Raw genomic sequence first — 21,911 nt, 5'->3', positions numbered from 1 at the left:
GCACAAGTACTTGTGTATAATGACATTCTAGTCTATTCTATTCAATTAACGGGCAACCTTTGTTGTGTATGATTGCTAACTTGATAAGGCAGAAATCTCTTCTTTTTTTTTAAGATTATTTTTGGGGGGCATTTTAGGCCTTTAATTGACAGGACAGTTGAAGATATGAAAGGGGAGAGAGAGTAAGGCAGAAGTCTCCCGTAGGCCTACTTGTCGCAAAGTGACGCACGCGCGACTCAAAGCTGCACTCGACTCACATCGGGGATCCATGACACGTCAACGTCCTCATGTACTTCCGCGAAATGAAAACAGCAGCACGCAATTGAGCACGTGCTCTACAGTCGGTATCATTTACAGGGAAATCGAGTTGTATGGACACTTTGTTGTTGGGCGGGACATCTGCTGCTGAACCGTAGAACCACAGCCAGCTGAATTATCGTTGTAATAACGCCAGCTAGTTTGAACCAGTCGGTTTCACGATGGCCGTGGTGGTTCTGGACACGCGGGGCTGGGTTTTAGATGCACGCTCACTTATCGATCAGGGGTGTTCGCGTTGCATCCGATTCATAAATAATAATCAAAAGTCATATATAAAGTGCCTTTTCAAAATGCAGTGTTTTGAGAATGTAAAAAGCCATTATAGTGCCAGTGATGCCGTGAAAGGAGGGAACACGGATATGTTGCAGAAAACAGACAAACCGTCAAAGGTAAATATCGAGCTCCAAAATGACTTTACAGCGACGGCTGCTTCTGGTGCTGTATTCACCCATCTGCTGTCTGTGACTTGTGAAATACACATATTTAATGCAACGTCAATTATCTTTTGATTCTTGTAGCAAGTGCACAAAGCTAAAACTAGCAGCTACAATTGCCCTGTAAAGATTCCTGAAGATTTTCATTTGTGTCCACCCTAGTTAGGCTATATATAGTGTTAGAATTAACTAACTTCGTGTTCGTTGAATCTCTGAAGAAGGAAGGCTTGGGTCCAATGGAAGGTTAACACAAAGATTTATTAAACAAAAATGATAAGTCAAAGTACATAGAATTACGCTGCAGCGGGCTTGAAATAATTGTTTACACCCGAGAGTTTCACATCTATTTCGCCCTGAAATCTCGTCTGCATCTCCCCTATATTCCTTCTACTCCAGGGGCGGCGCTGTTCCCCCTGTGAGTAAAGTCCCTCCTTATTGGTTATTTGTTGCCATGGTCACAGGTAGAACGAGTATTGCTGGTTTCTTCGCTGTCCAATTGGGAAGGACAAGCTCTAACCCACCCCCCGTTGGGGTCGTTATCACACACATAGATCAAAAGTGAATTATCATGTTAGTGAGAAGGTCTAACATAATACAGCAAATCAGCATTTCAGTGTCTTATCTCAGTCTAGGTCACCAGGTGGTGGGAGACAGGAGGTTTCTTCCTTCTTGTGGAGCAAATCATGACCTTCTATATGTTAATAGTCTTTTGATCTATACCATTTGGCAGAGACCGTGGGAGAGAGGGGGGTAGTTGAGAGAACAGAAGAGCTCATCTTGATCTACTTTTCTTGAGACAGACAATGGTAATTACACAACATGATATGGCGCCCACACCACTGAACCACTGATTAAATCATCTTTTCAAACCCCACTGGGGCGGCTGTGGCTCAGTGGTAGAGTGGTTGCCTGCCAATTGGAAGGTTGGTGGTTCGATCCCCGCCCCTGCAGTCATTGTCGAAGTGTCCTTGGGCAAGACACTGAACCCTGAGTTGCCCCCGGTGCTGCGCATCGGAGTGTGAATGTGTGTGAATGTTTATCTGATGAGCAGGTGGCACCTTGTACGGCAGCCCCAGCCACAGTGTATGAATGTGTGTGAATGGTGAATGTTCCCTGTAGATGTAAAAGCGCTTTGAGCAGTTGTTAAGACTGGAAAAGCGCTATATAAATACAGCACATTTACATTTACATTACACTGCAGCATACATCTTAAAACATAAAAACATGTATAATTACATAGTAAAGAAATATTTAAACTTTATTTTATTCAACAATAGCAACGAGGGCAGACTTGGAAACGCCTCTTGGCATACAGGAAAATTACAATTCATTGCACCACAAAGTACAACCTCCAAAATTAACAACACGTTGAATTGGCTACCTTTTTCAAAGACAAAAAGCGAATATAATGAACTTCATAAAGGAAGGATTTACAGTGGTGCTCATAAGTTTAGGAACCCATGCTGAAGTTGACTAAAAAGAGGAATAAAAAAAAAATCATCCTTTGGAATTAGATCTTAAGGCCTTAAATAAAACAAATTGGAAAAACCCAACCTTTTAACAACACCGGTTTTCTTTGTGAATGAATTATGTATTGTAAATAAATAAATATTCTTACTTAAAATGCAGGGGCCATAAGTATACACACCCCTATGTTACATTCCCATAGAGACAGGCCGACTTTTATTATTAAAGGCCAGTTACTTCATGGATCAGGATACTATGCATCCTGATCAAGTTCCTTTGGCCTTTGGAATTAAAATAACCCCACATCATCACACACCCTTCACCTTAACTAGAGATTGGCATTGGGTCATTTCTGTAAAATCATCTCTCAGTGCATATCAAACCAGCTTTTAGGCTAAGTGAAATAAAAATAAATTTAAAATAATGTATCAACATATCATTAATTTAAGATACATTATTCATTCACAAATAAAATTGGTTTCCTTTAAGGTTTGATTTTTTTTAATTAAAGCATTAAGAATAATTTCCAAAATGTTTTTTTTTAAATTATTATTCCTGTTTTTAGTCAACTTAGCCATAAACTTATGAGTACTACTGTATTGTAGTATTGTACTGGGTTATGAACCAGCAACTGAGTGAATAGAAATCAGAGTTGTATTAAACCACCTATAAAAACATATAACAATTTTGTACCAATGCATTTGTTAATACTGTGAGATAAATTCATTCTTAACCTTAAACTGTATAGTTTACAGATTGCTGAATATTAAAGATCATGGTAGGTGCCGATTATGTTTTCTCCACTTCTCTTTAAATGAAAACATTTTAAAATGTAAAACATTAAAATTTGACTTTCAGAAAAGGAAACGAAAACACAGTGAACTCAACCAGGGGGAAATTGATTCACAGGCCTTCCATGAGAAGGTAGGTCAAAGGTCATTCTTTCACTTTGAGTCTTAGCTACCTGTGTCACCCTTGGAAAGAGATTTATGTCGGTGGAAATTGTTTTAAACAGCTGAAATTAATGTGTCACAGAGAACAATTTAAGCTACTTTATAGACTACTGGTTAGTCCTGCAAAGTGAGCGCAGCACAGTACAGGAGTTGACACCTAAACAGAACAATGTTGTTAACAATTAAAAAGGCACTGTCTTACAATGAAGAGATTACTGTTTACAATAATTGGATAATTAGTTTTTATCATAAAGGATGGTCTGGTTATCTAACATAATTTACCAATTAGTCACGCAAATCCTTACAACCTAAGATAATAATTCTCCATAACCACTTATGTTCATTTTTCTTTATGCCACTGTGGAAGGTCAGATGGAGCTGATGCAGCAGCAAAGGCTTACTGTAACTAATGAACTAATTAATCATTAATTTATTGTATATTATTGTCCTTCCATCACAATACATCTTAGGGTTACCCCATTAATGAATACAACATTCATTTGATGCATACACTGGTTACTTATACTGGTTACTACACTAAAGAGGTTTATCTAAATTCCAGCAGTTTAAGGTAGTTACATTAGGTGGTTTCCTACTATCTACCCTATGCATTTCCAAATACAGTCTCTTCCAGCACAAACTTCCTAAATAATAATGTATAATATTATAATGTGTGCTGATGCAGATCAGGTCTGTGGTCCTGGAGGGAACAAAGTCCTTGGTGGATTCTGCCCAATCCCTCGGATATCTAAACGGTGCAGCAGACACAGTGAAAGAGCCTTTCCCCTCTCACGATTGCAGCCTTGCAGCTCTTTGTGAAATGGCTAAAGAGATTCCTCTAGTGGACAATGAGGAGCGTGAGGAGTGTGTTCAGATACTTGTTGCTGAAGATGGCTGTACATCACATGTCGACTTGTTCTCTCGGGTAACAGAGAACAGGGCGGACTGGGCTACAGTGGTCACACTGATGGGAGAGGAATTTGTAATACCACCACACACTGCCTTCCTGCTTTCTGATTTCACAAGAATACAGCCCCTAGTCCACTGTGAGTACCATGTCAGAAACTGAAAAGTGTGTAAACAGCTGTCCATCTCAAGCAGATTTAACAAAATGTCTTACAGTTGCAGTCACTGCATGAATGTGGTAACTTCTTTTGAATGAAGAATACAAAATTTCAAAAAGCTGTAAAACCATAGGGGCGGGGATAGGTGTTTATTGTGGCATAAATTAATGTATCATTGTAAATTATTTTAGCATGACTCATGTGTTTCTCAAGAGAGCGCATTAATATCTCCCAGCCTGACATTGTTTACTAAATGTCCTTCTTTCCCACACAGATGGAAGGAGGTTTGACCTAATTGTTATGGATCCACCGTGGGAAAACAAGTCTGTGAAAAGAAGTCGCAGGTAATGTGGCCTTTGAGCACTTTAGTAGATATGAGCCAGGATAAAGGATGATAAGATAATTTGTTATTATTATGTATCTTCTGGGATAACATTTACATGTTACAGCAGTACATGAAACAGGCTAAAAGCAACTGTTATAAATACATAATATATAAAACATTACATTCAGCAGCTATGGCATACAGTATACACATTACATTACATTCTTATGGTAACTATTTTGTTAAATAGTGCTTTGTTAGGTTTAGTCTTGTGATGTCATACCCCTTAATGTAACCCAGACATGGATAGGAGACTCCGTGTGTAACATGGCAGGTTTGGGTCAGCTTATTTGGGTCCAAACAATGGTGGAGTAAGGCCCATCCATAGGTGAGCTAAACAGGAAATCTAGAATGTGCATCGTTTCCTCTCTTCAGCACACACAGCTGAGATAGGGATATTAATGAATGGTGTGCATAACATTAGGAAAAACTCACTAGTGTCTGGCTCCATTCCGAGGTAGTATGATCAATGACGCAGTAATAATTAAGTTATGGCAACATGTATAGCAATAAGCAAATTGGAAAACTCTAGGGAATGCCATGGCAGTTTAGGTCTGAACACTGAAGCCTAGGAGAGTGTTTTTTTATTTTTTTATATAATCCCATGGAACTATTGCCTGTCTGAATACAACACCTGTTTGATTATCATTTACATAACAATGTTGCAAAACAACGATATGGCTGTGTCATGAAGACCTCGACAAAATTAGGGAAGGGAAGCAGTTGAGAAGGGGAGTAAGGATTGGATTATAATATTATCTTTTCAAGGCCACCTTTAGATAAGCAACTTGATGTACTGTAAACCAGGGGTCAAACTCATATTGCCCTGAAGGCTGTGGGAAAAAAGTCATGTGCAAAATAACCTTTGGTTGTCTATGCACAATTGTCTACTCCTGTATTCAGTTCAGTTGATGTGTTTGGGACAACTCAGTTTGCTTGTGAACATGTATTTGTTTCAAATAAACCAGCATTGAGAGAACTTCTGCAATCTCTAGTGATAAAAAAAAAAACAATCTGAATTGTAATAGATTTATTTCTCCTTTTTATTTGTTAAATCATTTTATTATTCCTCGGATTACCTTGGAAACTGGGGGGGCCCTGACCCGACCCCAAGGTTAGAATACACTGGTGGTGTTCAATAAGAATTACCCTAGTAGGAATGCATTTATTTGTTACAGAAGGCAGTATAGAGACATTTTAATTATCAGAGTGAAGTAGAGAAGGGTATGTTGGTTCCAGTTACACATCATGACCTTTTAAATATATTTTCTCAACAAAGGTACAGTTCTTTGCCCTCATCCCAGCTCAAACGGCTCCCTATCCCCCTACTGGCCTCCATGAACTGTTTAGTGGTCACCTGGGTCACAAATCGGCCCAGCCACCTGCGTTTTGTCCGTGATGAGCTGTATCCACACTGGGGGCTAGAAGTTGTGGCCGAATGGTTCTGGGTCAAGGTAAAGACACTTTAAATATATACAGCTCTCAGTCATGAACATCTGACATACTAGTCTGATTCCACATATTTTACAGGTTTACTCTTCTTATTTTTTTTTTCTCAGGTAACCACATCTGGCCAGTTTGTGTTTCCACTGGATTCACATCATAAGAAGCCTTATGAAGTGCTGGTGCTGGGCCGATATCGTTCCACTGCTGATGACACCACAAGGTTTGAAATGTTTATTTTATCTGTGCTTACCTATGTGTTTTGTTTTGGGGCGGCAGTAGCTCAGTCCTTAGGGAGTTGGGTTGGAGGGTCGCTGGTTCAAGTCCCCGTACGGACCAAAGTACGGAGTGCGGTTTGGTAGCTGGAGAGATGCCACGTCACCTCCGGGGCACTGCTCTTGAGTAAGGCACTGTACCCCCCCAAGCGCTCAGGGTCCAGCACTGGCAGCCCACTCACTCTGACATCTCTCCAATTGTGCATGAATAGGTTGTGTGTGTGTGTCTGTCTGTGTGTGTCTGTGTCTGTATTTCAGGTCTGTGTGGAGTGATTACTAATAAAACAGAGTGTAAATTGTAATTTTCCAACTGGGGATCAATAAACCGTATGCATTATTATTCTTGTTATTATTCTGTTTATGCTTTACAATTAAATAGAATATATTTGTTCAACCACTTTCAGCTCCTCAGAGACGTTAGAGGTTCCTGTGGACGACCAGCGTTTGATTGTCAGCGTCCCATCAGCTCTCCACTCCCAGAAGCCATCCCTCTCAGGTATATATTTCAATTTTTCTGAAAGCCAAATTATTGGTGTATCTAAAAAGTACAGTGCGGTTATGTTTTTCTATGCCACCAGAGGGCAATGCTGCAACATTAGAGATGGTTATCTTGCTGTACAGCTTCAATGAAAAGATATAATCACTTTCTGCGGTAAAATATGCAAAACCAAAGGCACTAAGTCTAAGACAGTTATTTAAGTTTGTATGGTATATATAATATAGAATTCTGATTTCATTCCATGTTATAAGATGACAAACGTTACTACACAAAAAATGCTGATTACAGTGTGTTGTTATATGAGGAGCAAACACACTAAAGTAATACATTGTTGATTTTTACATTATATACATAGTTATATCACACTATGTGAATATATAACTTGGTTTTCCACCACAGAAAGTTGTCAGTTTTCTCTAGATAAGCATGTTGGAGGGGAGAAAACTTGTCAAACACAACATGCAGGCTCTCTATTGTATTGATAGTAAGAGGAGGACTTGAATCCTATAAAACACGTTTGATATGAGTGGAGACTTGACTTCCAACGTGGACTCTGCTTAAAATCACTGTAAAACCTTGACAATGAATATGCAGGACCTGTGAATAAGAGAGGCTTGACGTCATGTCTCTCCCTCTCAGGAGAACATGATTTATTGTGCAGTATGGAGAGCAAAACACAGCCAGTGTTTGCCATCATCCTTTCAGGAGCACAGAAAAGCCTCCACCTCACGAAAGTGGCTAGATATTTGTAAAATATAATGATTTAAATGAAAATGATGCCATTGTGGAACTGTGATAGCATGGAGATTAAGTCGATTAGGACACAGATTGTGTTCAATCGCCTTGTGCGATTCTTTGTTACTGGCCAAGACTCTCAGCAGGTTTCATCAGTTTTTCTTTTTTAAATTATTATTATTATTCCAGTTGCTGTATTTGCTGTTTTGGAGGTTTATTTAATAGTTTGTAATGCATACATCTTTATTTAGATGTACACGGACGGCTGCACAAGATGTACATCGCACTAATTATTAAAGATAAAAAAGAGAAAATTTCTTTGCATTTAAAAAAATTGTGTGACTTCTAAATGTCCAGCATGTGTAACTGTGGTGTTGTGTACCTCAGTTGCATCTCTTTTAACTCCAGTTACTATGACCATTTTGTTGTTCTGCAACAAGTAAGAAAGCTATGTGTTTGGTGGGTGTAGCTCAAATCTATGAGTGTAATAACTGTAAATTGCATTGTGTCATAAAGTATTTAAAGGGCTTGACCCAACTATTGCAGAGCTGCCAACCAAAGCCGCAACACTTTTTTTGTATGTTTTTAACTATTTGACAAGATAATTTAACACCTCTTGAAGGACGATTGAAGGATTTTTGTTCACAATACATTATGAAACTGCTAGACATGTTCAAATATGTCCAAAGAACTTTGGCATTAATCAACCTGAGCTTTTTTGATCTCATCTTAAGCTCTCATCTCTGTCATTCTGGTGCACTTTGTCGAGCATGTCAGGTCTTCTAGGACTAGAGGGCAGCCTGCCTCAATGGTGCAAAGCCACAATCATCAAGTCTGGAGCGTTGAGAAACCCTTCTCTTCCCCACTCAGATGGGGCTCCTATCACTGACATTTTTGGTTGTTATGGAGAGATAAAGGACACCACAGATACAACACATCCTTGCCAGATGGTCAAGCTGGAGAAAAAAAGGGGGGTTTTAATTGATTAGGGCCCCCTACAACATCAGAAATTGTGAAAAAGGAAGTCCCTTCCCGATTTGGTATTGTAATTAGTGGTTAAATGGCTCTTCCTAATATTCGTGTCAGGAAGAGGCTCACTTAATTACCCAATTGCAAGGGTTATATTACTTTTAATTGGGGAATGGATATGTGAAAGTATGTTTTATTGGCAGCTACAATGTTTGGCTTTCTTAGCTATCCCACTTAGACAAAAAAACAATGCAATCAAATTTCAGTCAAAGGGGTAAATTCAGTTCAGTCTGTGAAATCTTTATGCCTGAACTTCAATTTTAAGGGCAAAAATAGCCATAATTGTCTCGTGTATATTTATGTTGTTTAACTAATTAGTTAAACAATTCTTATTAAGATGAGTGAAGATGCTAAATTGATAGAAATAAGCTGAGATCATGTTTTCTTAACTTGCAGAATTCTCTTGACCACTTGGGGTCAGTGTAACAAGATTAGCAAACTATCACCTAATACAGAAAACAGCTATTTAACAATGAGCAGTTACAGAGCAGCATTTTCTTTTATTTAGGGACTTACTGTGGTTTAATATTCATTCCTATTTCTGCTCTGGTTTGCTATTTACGCTCCCTATGGAAATACATTGCTTTTCAGCTGCTAAATACTTTTTTCGTTTTTTATTGGCTTTATTTTTATATAAAAGTCTTTCTGCTATATTCATTGTGGTAGACATTATGCTTATTTGTATTCAGATAGAATATCTGGGAAGGAGAAAGGTTGTTAGTGTGTGTGTGTGTGTGTGTTTGTGTGTGTGCGCGCACGTGCATGCTTGCTTGTTATCAACACAATAGTGAGAATTTCTGTTACCTTGGGTAATAGTCAGTACATTTAGAAGTATGTAAATGAAAATTAAGATTTGGCCAAAAACAAGACCTTAAAATTAATTCAATACATTGATTCATTAATTGAAGGTATCATTGGAAGGAAAGATCCAAACATAGTAATAATGTGTGTTCACCATGATGGGTAAGGAGGGAAACCTTGAACTCAATCCTGAGTGAGACAGGAAGCCAGTGGAGTGATTTGAGGATGGGGGTGATGTGGTCATGTTTGCGCACCCTCAACAAAATATACATGGGTAAATAGTAATTTAAATTAGATGGCGGTGTATCGAGGAAACTTCCTATAGAAACCGTGAAAACAGTCAATGTTCTGTAATTTAAATATTGGAGCAGACCTGTAGAATATAATTAATTTGCTCTCACTTTGTACATCCTGAATTAACCCCAGAGAGAATATAAAGAGCCTGAGGCAGAATATAAATAGAAAAGACTGAATATGTTACTTGTCCAGAGAGTAGTTTGCCTCAGGCCTTATTTGGCAGAAGTTTTATACGTTGTCCCATTTCAGAGTTAAGATGATAATTAGACCTTTTTATTCTCTGCTAAACTTTGAGAGCTGAGTCACAGGTTGAGGTTGGATTAGTCGGAGAGCTGCATGTTTGGCCTTTCTGCTCTGTGACTCTGTCTCCTTGATGTGCAAAGGAAGAAAAAACGCTAGGCAGGACACCACATTGTGCAGGTTGGATTGGTTTGGGGATCAGGCTTTTGAGCTCATTAACTCCCTGAGTGTTGGCTGAGCCGAGTGTCAGGGTGGTTTGAGCATTCACAAGAGCAGACAGAGTAGCACCGGGGCAGAGGAAGTGAAACTTATCTGGCAGGAATGCTGCTCCTGGAACATCATCTCTTTATGGACTCAAGGTCACTGTCAGTTTCCACATAGAAAAATCTGTGCTGTGGCGTGAAGGAGCTGGGCAGTTGCCAATGCTGTCCTCCTCTGTCTATTATCAAGTAAAGCTCCCTCTAAAAAAAAAAATGGATGCAGTGCCTTAATCTTACAACCTGAATTTTTCAGGCCTTTGGCCCTTGAAAGCCACAATGTTTACTCCTTGTCCGTCCACTTGAGAGAAAATAAATGAATTGCTAATGTGTTTTTTTGGCCAGGGCATTATGCAAACCTTATCCTCCACTTGTGGATACACTTCTTAATCCTCCAAGTACACACAAAGAACAAGACAATGAAAAAAGAAGACAAATGAGGCCCCTTGACACAATCTAGTGATTAAAACACTATCAACTATATGATTGCATGGTGCATTTTCTTAATTAAAATAGTTTTTCTATTTTAACAGAAACTTCCCATTAGATTTTTGAAAAGAGGAACTTTTCTTGTTTTTTGCTGACATTCAATGGTTTACATCTTTACCATGCTACTGTGATCTGGAAGTGTACTCCAAGGTGGGTCAGTGCACTGTGACATCACTGTTTCAGGTGTGGTTGTAGGTGCAACAGACTTGAAACCAGAGAGGGCAGTTAAACTCTGCCTTTCAGCCTTGAAACAACAAACCTAATACAGACAGAAATAGTTGTTTATTGGGAGTATAGGTGAAATTTTCAGTTGCAATGTGTAGTCTGCAGTTTGTACTTTTAAATCTAATTTATATCTTAAGGTGACAGAGCACAAATAATGCACAGGGAGTAAGAAGAACATGGACTCAATTAGGGACGTATTGTTTTGTCCCAGAGTGGGTTAAACTAGCCATGATCATTCCTAATTTCTTTCTTTCTGTAGAGGTGTTGAAGCCCTACATCAAAGCTGAAGCAAAGTGCTTGGAGCTGTTTGCCCGAAATCTTCAACCTGGTTGGACCAGCTGGGGAAACGAAGTGCTGAAATTTCAGCACACAAGCTATTTCACTTTGACGCCTACAGATGATGGAACAAAAGTCCCAAAAGACGAAGCTGCAGATGACTGCACAGACAAGCCCACGCTCACACCAGTGTTAAGCTCACCTGGAGAATCCTCTCGTCACGGTCACTGTCCCACCACTGTGGACTAATGACAGACCTTCAACATGTGTCTCATTTGTACTTCCGTGTGTAATTAATAAAGATTCAACACCAGAATACTTCTATACCGGTTTGTTTTGATCTGTACTTATCATGCATGTCGGACCTTTTTTTTCTTTGGAGGGGGTCTGGGTACATTTTTAACGTAGTGAATCACTGGGCTTCTGATGAATTTGGAGAGATGAAAGTGCATTTTTGTGCAGCTATGTTTTTAACTTCCCACTGTGCATTTAGATAAACACAAGTTTATTTTTTCGCCTTTTTGAGTAATCTTTGGCACAATGTGTGTCTTAAGGATGATCAAAGTATTTCTATTTTTACTCATTTCAATCTGTTTTGAGCTGAAGTTTAAAATGCTTCCCACTATAAATCAACAGTCTATATTGAATGCATTTTGTTGGTAGCAGGCCTTTAACAAACCTTCTGGTCAAAGTTTTCACTTAAACAACAAACAACACACTCCTGCATCCTGCCATGGACGCCCAGTTCTATGGTTACATAATCTGACTGTGATTTTTCTTCTTCCCACTGAAAGACATACTCTCCATGTTTCACACTTCTTACCACTTCTAAAGCATGATGACCTACCTCTTCCTATCTGTTTGCCTCTCTAATGAGTCTGTGGTCTTCAGAGAGAGGAGAGTTGGCGTGGTGGTGTTGTGGGGCCCAGCAGGGCTGTTGTTAAAGCAGATGAGAATGAGTTACGGCCACTGCTGCACAGTACACATCGCAGCTAATGGAGCCAGAGTGTGACTCCAGCAGGATCATTAGCACATTAGCTTGTCATGCTCTCTGTCTCCCTAACACACCAGTCCATACATATATGCCTCCTTATCTGAAATTAAAGTTTTGAAACAGATTTACTCTGACCTAGGCTGAATGTTGTTGAGGGTCAAGCTAATATCTGTTAGTGCCTACTATTAGCAGGCTTGATTGTATTTTTATTCTCTATCCATGAGGTTTAAAAAATGAATGAAGTACAGAAAAAACATGATTCATAACAGATGGGATACTAACTGTCATTTTGATTATTTTTAATTACAGTAAGTTGGTACAACTTCCTTATATAATTACTTACTTATTTTTTATGTTGGCATTGATTATCAGATGGAAAAGCTATTACTGGAAGGCTACCTGGCTGCAATGGCACATAGGAGAAGAGTGCAATAATATGTGTGGGCTGATAGTGACGTGGCGTTTTTCTTCAATATCACAGTCAAATGTAAAGTTAGCAAAACTCAGTAAAACATGTGGCCATTTTTTGTATCGACTCACAAAGGAGATTACGCACTGATGTTGCAAGCCAAAATCTCAGCTTTGCCTTCTACACCCCATGAGGAGTTTACAAAATGCATTTTTAGTGACTTTAAACTCAGTTGGTATAGTTTGTGTAGAGGAAAGTCTAAAATACATTAAAAAAACTTTGTTAATAAAATACCTGTAGCAAAAAAGTGTTTTGATGCCAGTTTTCTTTTTCACTTCGTTTTATTTTTCATGCCAAGTCGCTGTCCTGGCTCCATAGAATGTGGCATAAGATACAGGTACAAAGTCCTCCCAGATTGCTTTATACAAAATATACTGTCATTTAATGTAGTGAAATGTCAGTATATATCCCTCTTTCAGCCTTTTAAAGTTCAGACTGAAGGAGGTGCATATGCATGTAGTTAAATGTTGAAGGTTACTACTAACAATTGAGAAACAACTTAACTGAAAAGAGTCAAATGCCTTAATGAAATGTGTGTTTTTTTGCAAGATGGAGATGGAGGGGTACTGAACAGTACTATTCAAGTCACCAAGGTTTTTCCGTTGTCTGCATTCCCACGGAAACTAAAGACAAATCAAAGAAACTCTCACCATTCATTCTTGAACATTTCTCAGAAATCATCCCTTATATGGTTGTGTATGTTTCTGTTTCCTGCTTTCTGTGAGAGTGGGTGTAGTCTTTCCTGTTGGTCTCGGTGTTCCTCGGGTATTTTTATTATTCCTGGAATAATATTCTTGCTGGAATTCTGCTTGCTGGCTCTGCACTTGGGTCCTAGATTCTCTGAAACCACAACAGTCACTTTTATGAAACTCGCCATGTATTAAATGTACTCGGGCATGTGACGATAAAAAGTTGCAGCCCCATTTTCCTCTCATACCTGAATGCTATGTGGAGTAGCCAGACCCTCCTTGACCGCGCTTTGGAGGAGGGTCTGGCAAAGCGAGACTACATCTAGCCCTTTCCTCTCCCTTCTCATCACTGGCTTGTTTTTGCTCGATAGCCATGATCTCTGTCTTCACAAGCACTCCCTAAAAGCCTACAACGCACTGCAGAGTGATGTCACTGTGGGCGTCATCTCTCTTCCAGGCGCCAGCAGATGGAGAACGTCATGTCAAACTCAAGATGAAGCACTACAGTGAAGACCTTGTCCTCCCTTCCTGCTCCAGCTCCCCCTCCTACCCTTCTAAATTAACTTGTACACCAGGAGCAGGAGCTTCACCTTAAATTGTCTGTCAATCACCTGATTGCTCTTAGCTTTGTGGGGAGGAGATGGAAAAGCATACGTCAGGTTTCCTTTAAACCGACAACAGTTCTACAGGTCTAGTCCACAGTTCATTGATCTTGAGGCCATACTGTAATTAACACAACCAATGAAATCAGTTATTATAAAAAAATAATCATTGCGAGGGGTTTGTGCTGTATCCGTTTTGATTTGAAAACTTCGGGCTAGCTTTGTAGTCTGTACACGCACAAAATGAGACCTTTGGAAAAGATAAAATATGTCAGCCGGTCTTAACAGTTAGGTAGGCTTACATACAGTACCTTTCAGTTACAGTTCCACCTTGTCCTGAGTCCAAGCAAACAAATCCCTCCTACTTTTCACAATTTTCAACTTATACAGCCATGATTTTTAACCGCAGAGTAGGGTCAGACAATCTGCGTCCTGTTTACACTGGCACCCACATGCCCAGTGGATGCGAATGGCCATGTGATATGCGTTGTCAGATGTGTTAACACAAACAGAGATTAGTTTTGCTACTGAAGCTAAAACCTTTGTGTGGTCAGAGATTGTTTTTGTCTCAAAACACCTGTTAAAAATGAAATCATAGTACTGTGGATGAAGTCTGAGAGAAGGAATGTCTAGTATCTTCTTGCTTTGATCAGATCAGACACTTTGGTTGTTGTAGTTAAGAGTGGTAATGAATGATTTTGTGCCGTCCCTGCAGTATGAAATACATCAAGAGAGACTATCCTTATGTTGCCAACGAAAATGCCAGACATATTTCTCATGTAGTCCTGGGATTGAGAGAGTTGGAGTATATGTTGCTGTAAATACTCAGAAGCTTTGTCAACAACTCAGCTCACCGAGGGGAAAACCAAGCTTTTGGTTTGGAGACAGCCGTGCAGAAAACTGGCAGCCATCACGGCTAGATCTCCCACAGAGGAATGCAGGTGGATGAGAGAGATAATTATTTCCAAAGAGGTGCTCCTTCTCTGCGTCTGTCTCAATCCCTCAGCACTGTCCTCTGGGAAGCCTTGCTAGTTACACGTGCAGCTCTGTAACAACTACAATGAGACAACACAAGCTATGTTACCATCCACACGTTTTTATCCAAATTAAGTGATATTGAATGAAAAATGCCTTATGGAAACAGTAACATTTGGTGGATTTTCATGAATATCGATTTGAAGGAAATCCGTTCTGTCTCATCGCATTTTTTTTTTTTTTAATTATTTTTTGGGGTCCCTTTATTAGACAGAAACAGTGGATAGACATGTGAAAGGGGGAGAGAGAGTGATTTGGGATGACACGCAGCAAAGGGCTGAAGGCTGAATTCGAACCCGGGCCACTGCAGGACTGAGCCAACATGGGGCGAGCGCACATACACAGTGAGCTATAGGCCACCGTCTCATTGCATTTTAACTTGATCGATATATGCGATTAACGCGATAAACGCTAATGGAAACGTTATTTCCTGAATAAATAATGAATTGCGATTATGTTTCAGGTCATTTTAAGGTTGCAAACCGCCACAAAACAAAGAAGAAGTTTTTGTTAATTTCCGCCCAGTATTTCCTCTCTGTTTGCACACATGCCGGGTGTCAACAAAGCCAGATGGAAGTGGATGGACATGGAGACAAGAGACTTTTTAGACTTAATTTATCAGGAACTCGCAAAGGAATGGCCAACAAAGTTTACGATGAGCTGTGGGACGTCCTCCGGAGTAAATGGGAGGCATTCAAACAGTGATACATGTCTCAAAAAAGAGTTCTCTCGCAGCAGTGCCAGAGGGAAAATAAAAAGCAAGTTGCATCATCTTAGCAATGTGTTGAAAGCTTTGTTGTTTTCTTATTATAGCTTGACATGTCAGTATCAGCTGGCACATAAGCACCACAACTAGTGCAATATTAATCATTTGATGGTAGACAGTGCAATTCCATTTGTCTAGAAAAACTTTGTTCACAAATGTTTGCTTGAATGTTGTGCGATTCAGTGCAAAAATGAAAGGAAACACCTTAAAATGTTTAAAATCAATTTGATATAACAATTTGATTGCAAAACAGCATGTGACGTCCTTACCAAAGTTTTTTTTAATTTGTTTTAAAGCCGTTGGATGGAAACACACTTTCACCAGCTTAATTCGGATTACTGTTTTTTACCAAACTTCAGATAATTTGATTGACAGGTGGATAGAAACTTAGCTACTTAGTAGTTTCATCAGTAAGCTTTATCAGAGAGCAATCTGAAGTTGAGTTTGCAGACTTAGGAATGATTCCGACGATATATATATATTTTACCACCAACTCTGATGTTTGTGGTTGCAGCTCTAGTATGTTCTTACACTTTGTGGTAAATCAAAACATCAGCAGTGGATATTTCTGAGTGGTCTCTTATTTAGATAAAAGTAAACTGCAAGTAAAAGAAATGAAAGTTCTGATTTCATCAAACTTTCTTATTGTTACAAACAATATCACACTTCTTGCTCTCAGACTTCATTATTCATCAGCATATATATTATTTAAAATTTAGTGATTCTGTTTTTACACAGTTACTTAAACAGGCAGCAGAGTTAACTTTGATTTCCTTTCTGATACACATTCAAATGATAATTTTATCTCCTCAAATGATTCATTTACCTCCAAATTTGAGATGAGATGAATAAAAGCAAATGCTTTTCAGAATATCTAAATGTATTCATGAGAATGTAGACTCTGGTAACATAATCTGATTCAACGTAGTGCCATGTTCTTTATGAAATGTTTCAAAGTCACCCAAGGGATAAGATATATCTGGCTGTCATTAAATATACATATGAAGAGAGGAGAGAGAGATTGAGCATGCTTCAGAGCTAAACTGAGACTCCGTGTAGCACTCATAATTTAACAAGAACACACTGTAGCTCACAGATCTCATTGGAATCATTGCAGAAAAGCCACATTAGCCGGACAATGGTTACATCAGCAGTGGCTCCAGTACAGGTAATAGATACCAGTAAAATAACACTTTGCTCAAAGTTGAATTATATTCAGTTTCTTTCTTAAGTTATAGCATCAGGTGGAGCATTCAGGTGGGTAAAGGCTTATAAATGTTTACCAAGTGATAAATGTTATGATGTGTCTAGGTCTTTTCAGGAAGAGTGTGTGTGTGTGGTGGCTGTGTGAGACAGTTTAACACAACACAAAAAAAAGGAAAGTATACACTAATCCAAGCCACCTTGGCCTAATTCTCACTTTTAATGCAACAAGCAGGGAGAAGAGACAATATAATTAATGTTAATACCTACGTTAGCTTTTAGTAGCTGTGTGTCTTTGTTGTATGAGCCCAGGTTAGCTTAACATTTTAAAAGTCCCCCTCTGCACTGTTACATGTTCTCCTGTGTAGCTGTTAACATTGACGCTCTTTTAGAGTTCCCATTTCTAACCATGAACCTGAGCATTTGATAATTTCAGATCATTCTCAAACCTAGACGTAAAGCAGTGTTAAACATGTGTGTATCATTGTAAAACGGTCAAAGTTGAGTTAGGTTTAGGCAACAAAACTTCAGTTACGTACGTAAGCTGCTAAAGAGTTGGTTGAGACCAAAACAGAGTTAAAAAGAGACTGAATATTGGACTTACATTTGCCAGGCGGCTATGAAACATGACTCAAACTGAATGAATATGTTGCTCCTTGTTTGTTTGTTTGCTGTGTGTTCTGTGTTCCACAGAATGACAAGTCTTGTATGGTATCTAATGTTTTATTTACATCTTATGTCTTCAGTTTTAATTTGATTTAGGTTAATTAGTCCTTCCTGTCACTCTGGGGGGGTTTGGCTCCATGCTCCTCTCCTCCCGCCACACATCCAAAGACATGCATGTCAGGTGGAATGTAATGGGGACTCCTAATTGCCTATTGGTCTAAACATGAGTGTTAGTACATTTTGTCTTCAAACTGGCAACCTGCTGTCCAGGGTATTTTCCTCCCTGTTTTCCTGTCTTCTGCCCAGGACATGCTGGGATAGGCTGTAGCTCAATAGATAATAAATATGCTTATTTCTTCAGCCTACGTTGAACCTGTCTTCCTTCTCATTTCCACCAAATCTCATTCTCTTCAGTTGTTCTTTTGGACAGTTGCTCTCCACATATAGACAGAAAGCTCAAAGCCAATATTTCAAATGTTGCACCTCCCATCTCAGCTTTACAAGGAGTATAAATGTGACTGAAACTACTCCTCAACTGCTTTTCCCCTCGGCTCCCTAGTAAAAATTGGAATCTCATTCACATCAAGCTTATTTTCATATTCTTTTCAGCCTCTTGCTGCTTCCTGCCAGCATTCAATGTCAGCCAGGCCTAATTACAGATGGACAGATGGACAATGCCATCCATATTTATTCACAGGATATCTCATGTCTTGCATGTAGAGATCTGTCTGTCAAAAAGCAGCATGTGTCAGTGAGTCAATGAAAAGGTGTCAAATAGAAAGAAAAACGACAGTTTTAACATCCAAACATGGGCAACCAGTCCAAAATAGTCATTGAAAAAAATTAATTGAGGGATGTAAGTAGCTTAGGTGTCAAAATAGATGACAGGTGGATGGCAGAAAGCAGGAAATAACTGCACCAGATTTACAGATCTTCTGGCTTTGTTAAACAAAGATTCATGACAGCTCTCTTTTCCTGTCAGTCCTAACTCTGCTTGCCATTTGTTTTTATCCGTTTTATGCATTTACACAAACACGGTACAGGAGTAGATTGGCAGTTACAACTATAGGAGTAGTAGAAAGGTGAATTTGTGAATGGGCAACTTTAAAAGGAAAGACTCTACTATTCCTCAGTAAATACTTCTTTTTGCACACTTTGCCTAGGAGACGCCTCTTTATTTTGCTCAGAAAGCTTTTGTTAAATATTATTTCTATGTCAGCGATGTGCCATGTTGCATCACAGTGGATGCATTTCTGCAGGACACTCCACTGTGAGAGGAGGAAACAAAAGATGTGGAAATTCTTAATTCTGTGGGATGAAAATTAATCAATGCTTATGAATAAAATGCCTAAGAATGCTTTTTAATACAGATTGCACCTGATAATCCCTTTATAAAATGGCATTTGAGTGATAAGAAATACATGATAAAATTGTATTCATGTGTGATCGGCAGGCCTAAATCAAAAAAAGCAGTAATATAATGATGCTGTTAAACAGTGAAGAGGTAGGCCTACTCCAACAGGTGAGGGAATACTTTGGAGAGGTGATGGGTTGATAAACAACATACATTATGTTTTTAGGCTCATGTGGTTTACTCAACTGATTGACAGCATCGGGATTCAAATTCAGAAAATTACCAAAAGAATGTCCGTGTTCACTTTTGAAGGGGTTGTTGTTCTGCTTTGAACTGGGCCCCCTTATTCTATCTTAAAGTTCTAACATGCTATTTTAGTCAACAGTGTGTTTGAGGAAGCCCCCTTTCTGTGTTATGTATCAATGTAATTACAATTAATTGTGGAAGAACTAGGTGGTAGTCGAACTTGGATGGGGTTGAAGTCTTTGAACGGGCCAATAGTAGGAACACACTGCACAGTAAACCCATTACAATGCACACTTACAAAAACCAAAGACCAAATGCTCTGCACCAGGTCCAAAGGGTGCAGTATGTGGTGGACAGAAAAGTCAGATGGAAAGGTGTAATAAAACAGAATATTCAGTATATCATCAGCCAAGTTGCAACTATCCCTGCCATCTCAAACTAAAAGCAGCACTTTGTGTAGTCCCATAAAAAACATGATTTTTATTGGCAACATTATCTCCTCTTTTCTATTCTATTTATTCATATTAACCCACTATGATGGATTTGAGCCCATAATATAGATTTTTCTTCTTTAATCTATGTTGATATTTGAATGATGAATTGGTTTATTTGAAAGACTATTGTTTTACTAATGTTTGATAATTATACACATTTTCCTCTACTTGTGCACTTAAAGTCTAGCCTGGCATCCCCTTTGGCCTCATCTTTTCTAAGTGATGTTACTTCATCCAAAAAGAGCAATTGTTATTTGTCATTGTCATTTCTACATTGACTGTTTTGTAAAAGAGAACTAAGGGACTGTGTGGAGATATTTCTTGACAGCTATTATGACCCTGGCCAATCAAACATGCTATACTGCTGTTGTACTAAAATACTAAACTGGTATTTCTATACTAAGAAATACTAAACTATACTAAAAGGATGTTGCAAAACTATTGCTTGTTATTCCCTGACAGCATGTGATTTTGTAACTCACTTTATTAATGTCATGCTTTTATAGTGACAGTGAATCATCCTCCCTTTCCTTAGTGAAATACGTTTTGCTAAATTGGCTACAGAAAATATAGCAGCTTCAATTGTCTTGTACTCAGTAACAGGCCAAAATGTATGCAGCTGGAGTTCCAATGCTGCTTGGTTTTTGAATCATCACTTGATTCTGGAACAAGAGAAGCAGGTTCAGCAGGAGAATACCAACCCCCCTGTCTCCACTGAGCAAAGGTCAGTAGTGTTCCAAACAAAGCTCAGTAAGCCACTGGTAATAATATGACAGTGGGTTCTCTTCTCACTTTCTCCTGTCAGACATTTTAAAGGGCCTTGTGCCTTTGTTGGTGTTTGTAGGATATGTTTTGTAAATCAGCGGGCCAATGGATGATCCGGAAGAGTTCAGAGAGGGACATTAAAAAAATCAATGCACAACTACAGTTGATAATTTGGCTGAATTGAATTTGTAATGACTGTACAAACTCATGCTGTGCAGCTAAACAGAGTCTGCAACGTATTCTGAAAATACCAAAACAATGTCAGGCTGAATTTTGGATAAATGTGTTTAACACAATGCAGAAGACATCTAGAATATTTCCATGTTTTACTGTTGTGAGACATAAAAACATGTAGTCTTGGGTTTGGATATTTCAAGGTAAGACAAGGCAAGGGAATATTTGTTTGTAGAGCATTTTCTATACAGAAAGATATTTTTTAAATGTATTTGCTTTGCATAAGACATTTCAAAGAATATAATAAAAATAACATATTCAAATTTGTTTCTAATATTCTTCCCTGTTTGTAAAAGGGGATTGCAAAACATTCTCATCATGTCTTATATCATCTTGTCTCATCTTCTCATCTTCTGCAAGGGTTCAATGGCACCCGACTGGAGAATTACTGTAACCAACTTTTTGTCTTGATAAACTATCTATAGTGTTCACATAACTAATGGATGGAAACAAACATTTATTCCCATTTTCTTTGGTACAGTTTCTGGACATTTGGTTAAAATTTGGATTGAAACCTGGCTAGTGAATCATGTAAATGTGAGTGCTATCCATTGGCGGCTAAAGAAACGGCGGATAAAGCCACACCTGGATTCTTTCTTGAGAGTTAAAAATAGTAGGGGAAAAATGTGTCAGCTGTTTGATCCATGCAGTATTAACAGTATATCAAAGCAATGGCTGTCACTGCTGCACTGCGAGAATGTGAGAGCAAGTAAATTTGTGAGTGTAGGATGTTTGCTTGTGTTGATGAGGCTGCAGCGCTGGCAGATTGTGGAAGTAGAGCCAGTTATTCAGAGCGGTTTCATCAATCACAGTCCCAGTGGTGTGTCTCTGCCCACCTAAACTCCCCCCTCTACAGGACAGCAACAGCAACCGCTATTTATTTTACCTTGACCTCTTAAAGGATTTCATAGACTTAGGGAAGCAGAGGTGAGATAAATGACATATAAACTTTATCAGAGTATAGTTTGTAATTTGTAGTTGAAATATGATAACACAATTTTGGATAGCTATCAGTGTCAACCTTTGTGTCAAAAACTGAGGGATTGCATTTTAGAGTAATAACAATAGCTTCAATTCAATACTTCCCTGTGTAAACAAAGCCAGCAGTAGGGTGACTGTTTCAACAGGCTGTTCATACAGCAGTATGGATTATTTATTTATTGAAAGAATCCGATGGATAACCTTTGTTGAGTATTGACTTAGACTC

General features: G+C 38.8%; 1 protein-coding gene across 1 annotated transcript; it reads left to right on the top strand.

Moving 5' to 3' along the window:
- The first annotated feature begins 271 nt into the window (after positions 1 to 271).
- Positions 272 to 11,511, top strand: mettl4 (methyltransferase like 4). Its single transcript, XM_034862593.1, has 8 exons — positions 272 to 707; positions 3,078 to 3,143; positions 3,858 to 4,218; positions 4,511 to 4,580; positions 5,901 to 6,075; positions 6,181 to 6,287; positions 6,744 to 6,835; positions 11,171 to 11,511. Exons 1-8 carry the CDS (start codon positions 480 to 482, stop codon positions 11,434 to 11,436), a joined length of 1,365 nt encoding a protein of 454 aa, XP_034718484.1. The 5' UTR covers positions 272 to 479; the 3' UTR covers positions 11,437 to 11,511.
- Positions 11,512 to 21,911: the final 10,400 nt, after the last annotated feature.

The sequence above is a fragment of the Etheostoma cragini genome, chromosome 22 (assembly GCF_013103735.1).
Source record: "Etheostoma cragini isolate CJK2018 chromosome 22, CSU_Ecrag_1.0, whole genome shotgun sequence".
NCBI lineage: Eukaryota > Metazoa > Chordata > Actinopteri > Perciformes > Percidae > Etheostoma > Etheostoma cragini.
The sequence above is the reverse complement of the archived record's forward strand: the minus strand, read 5'-3'. Positions and strand labels throughout refer to the sequence as shown.

Coding starts and splice junctions, on each gene's coding strand:
- mettl4 (XM_034862593.1), top strand. CDS start 480: ATGGCCGTGGTGGTTCTGGACACGCGGGGCTGGGTTTTAGATGCACGC. Junction 3,144..3,857: donor CACAGGCCTTCCATGAGAAG/GTAGGTCAAAGG, acceptor GTGCTGATGCAG/ATCAGGTCTGTGGTCCTGGA. Junction 6,288..6,743: donor ACTGCTGATGACACCACAAG/GTTTGAAATGTT, acceptor AACCACTTTCAG/CTCCTCAGAGACGTTAGAGG.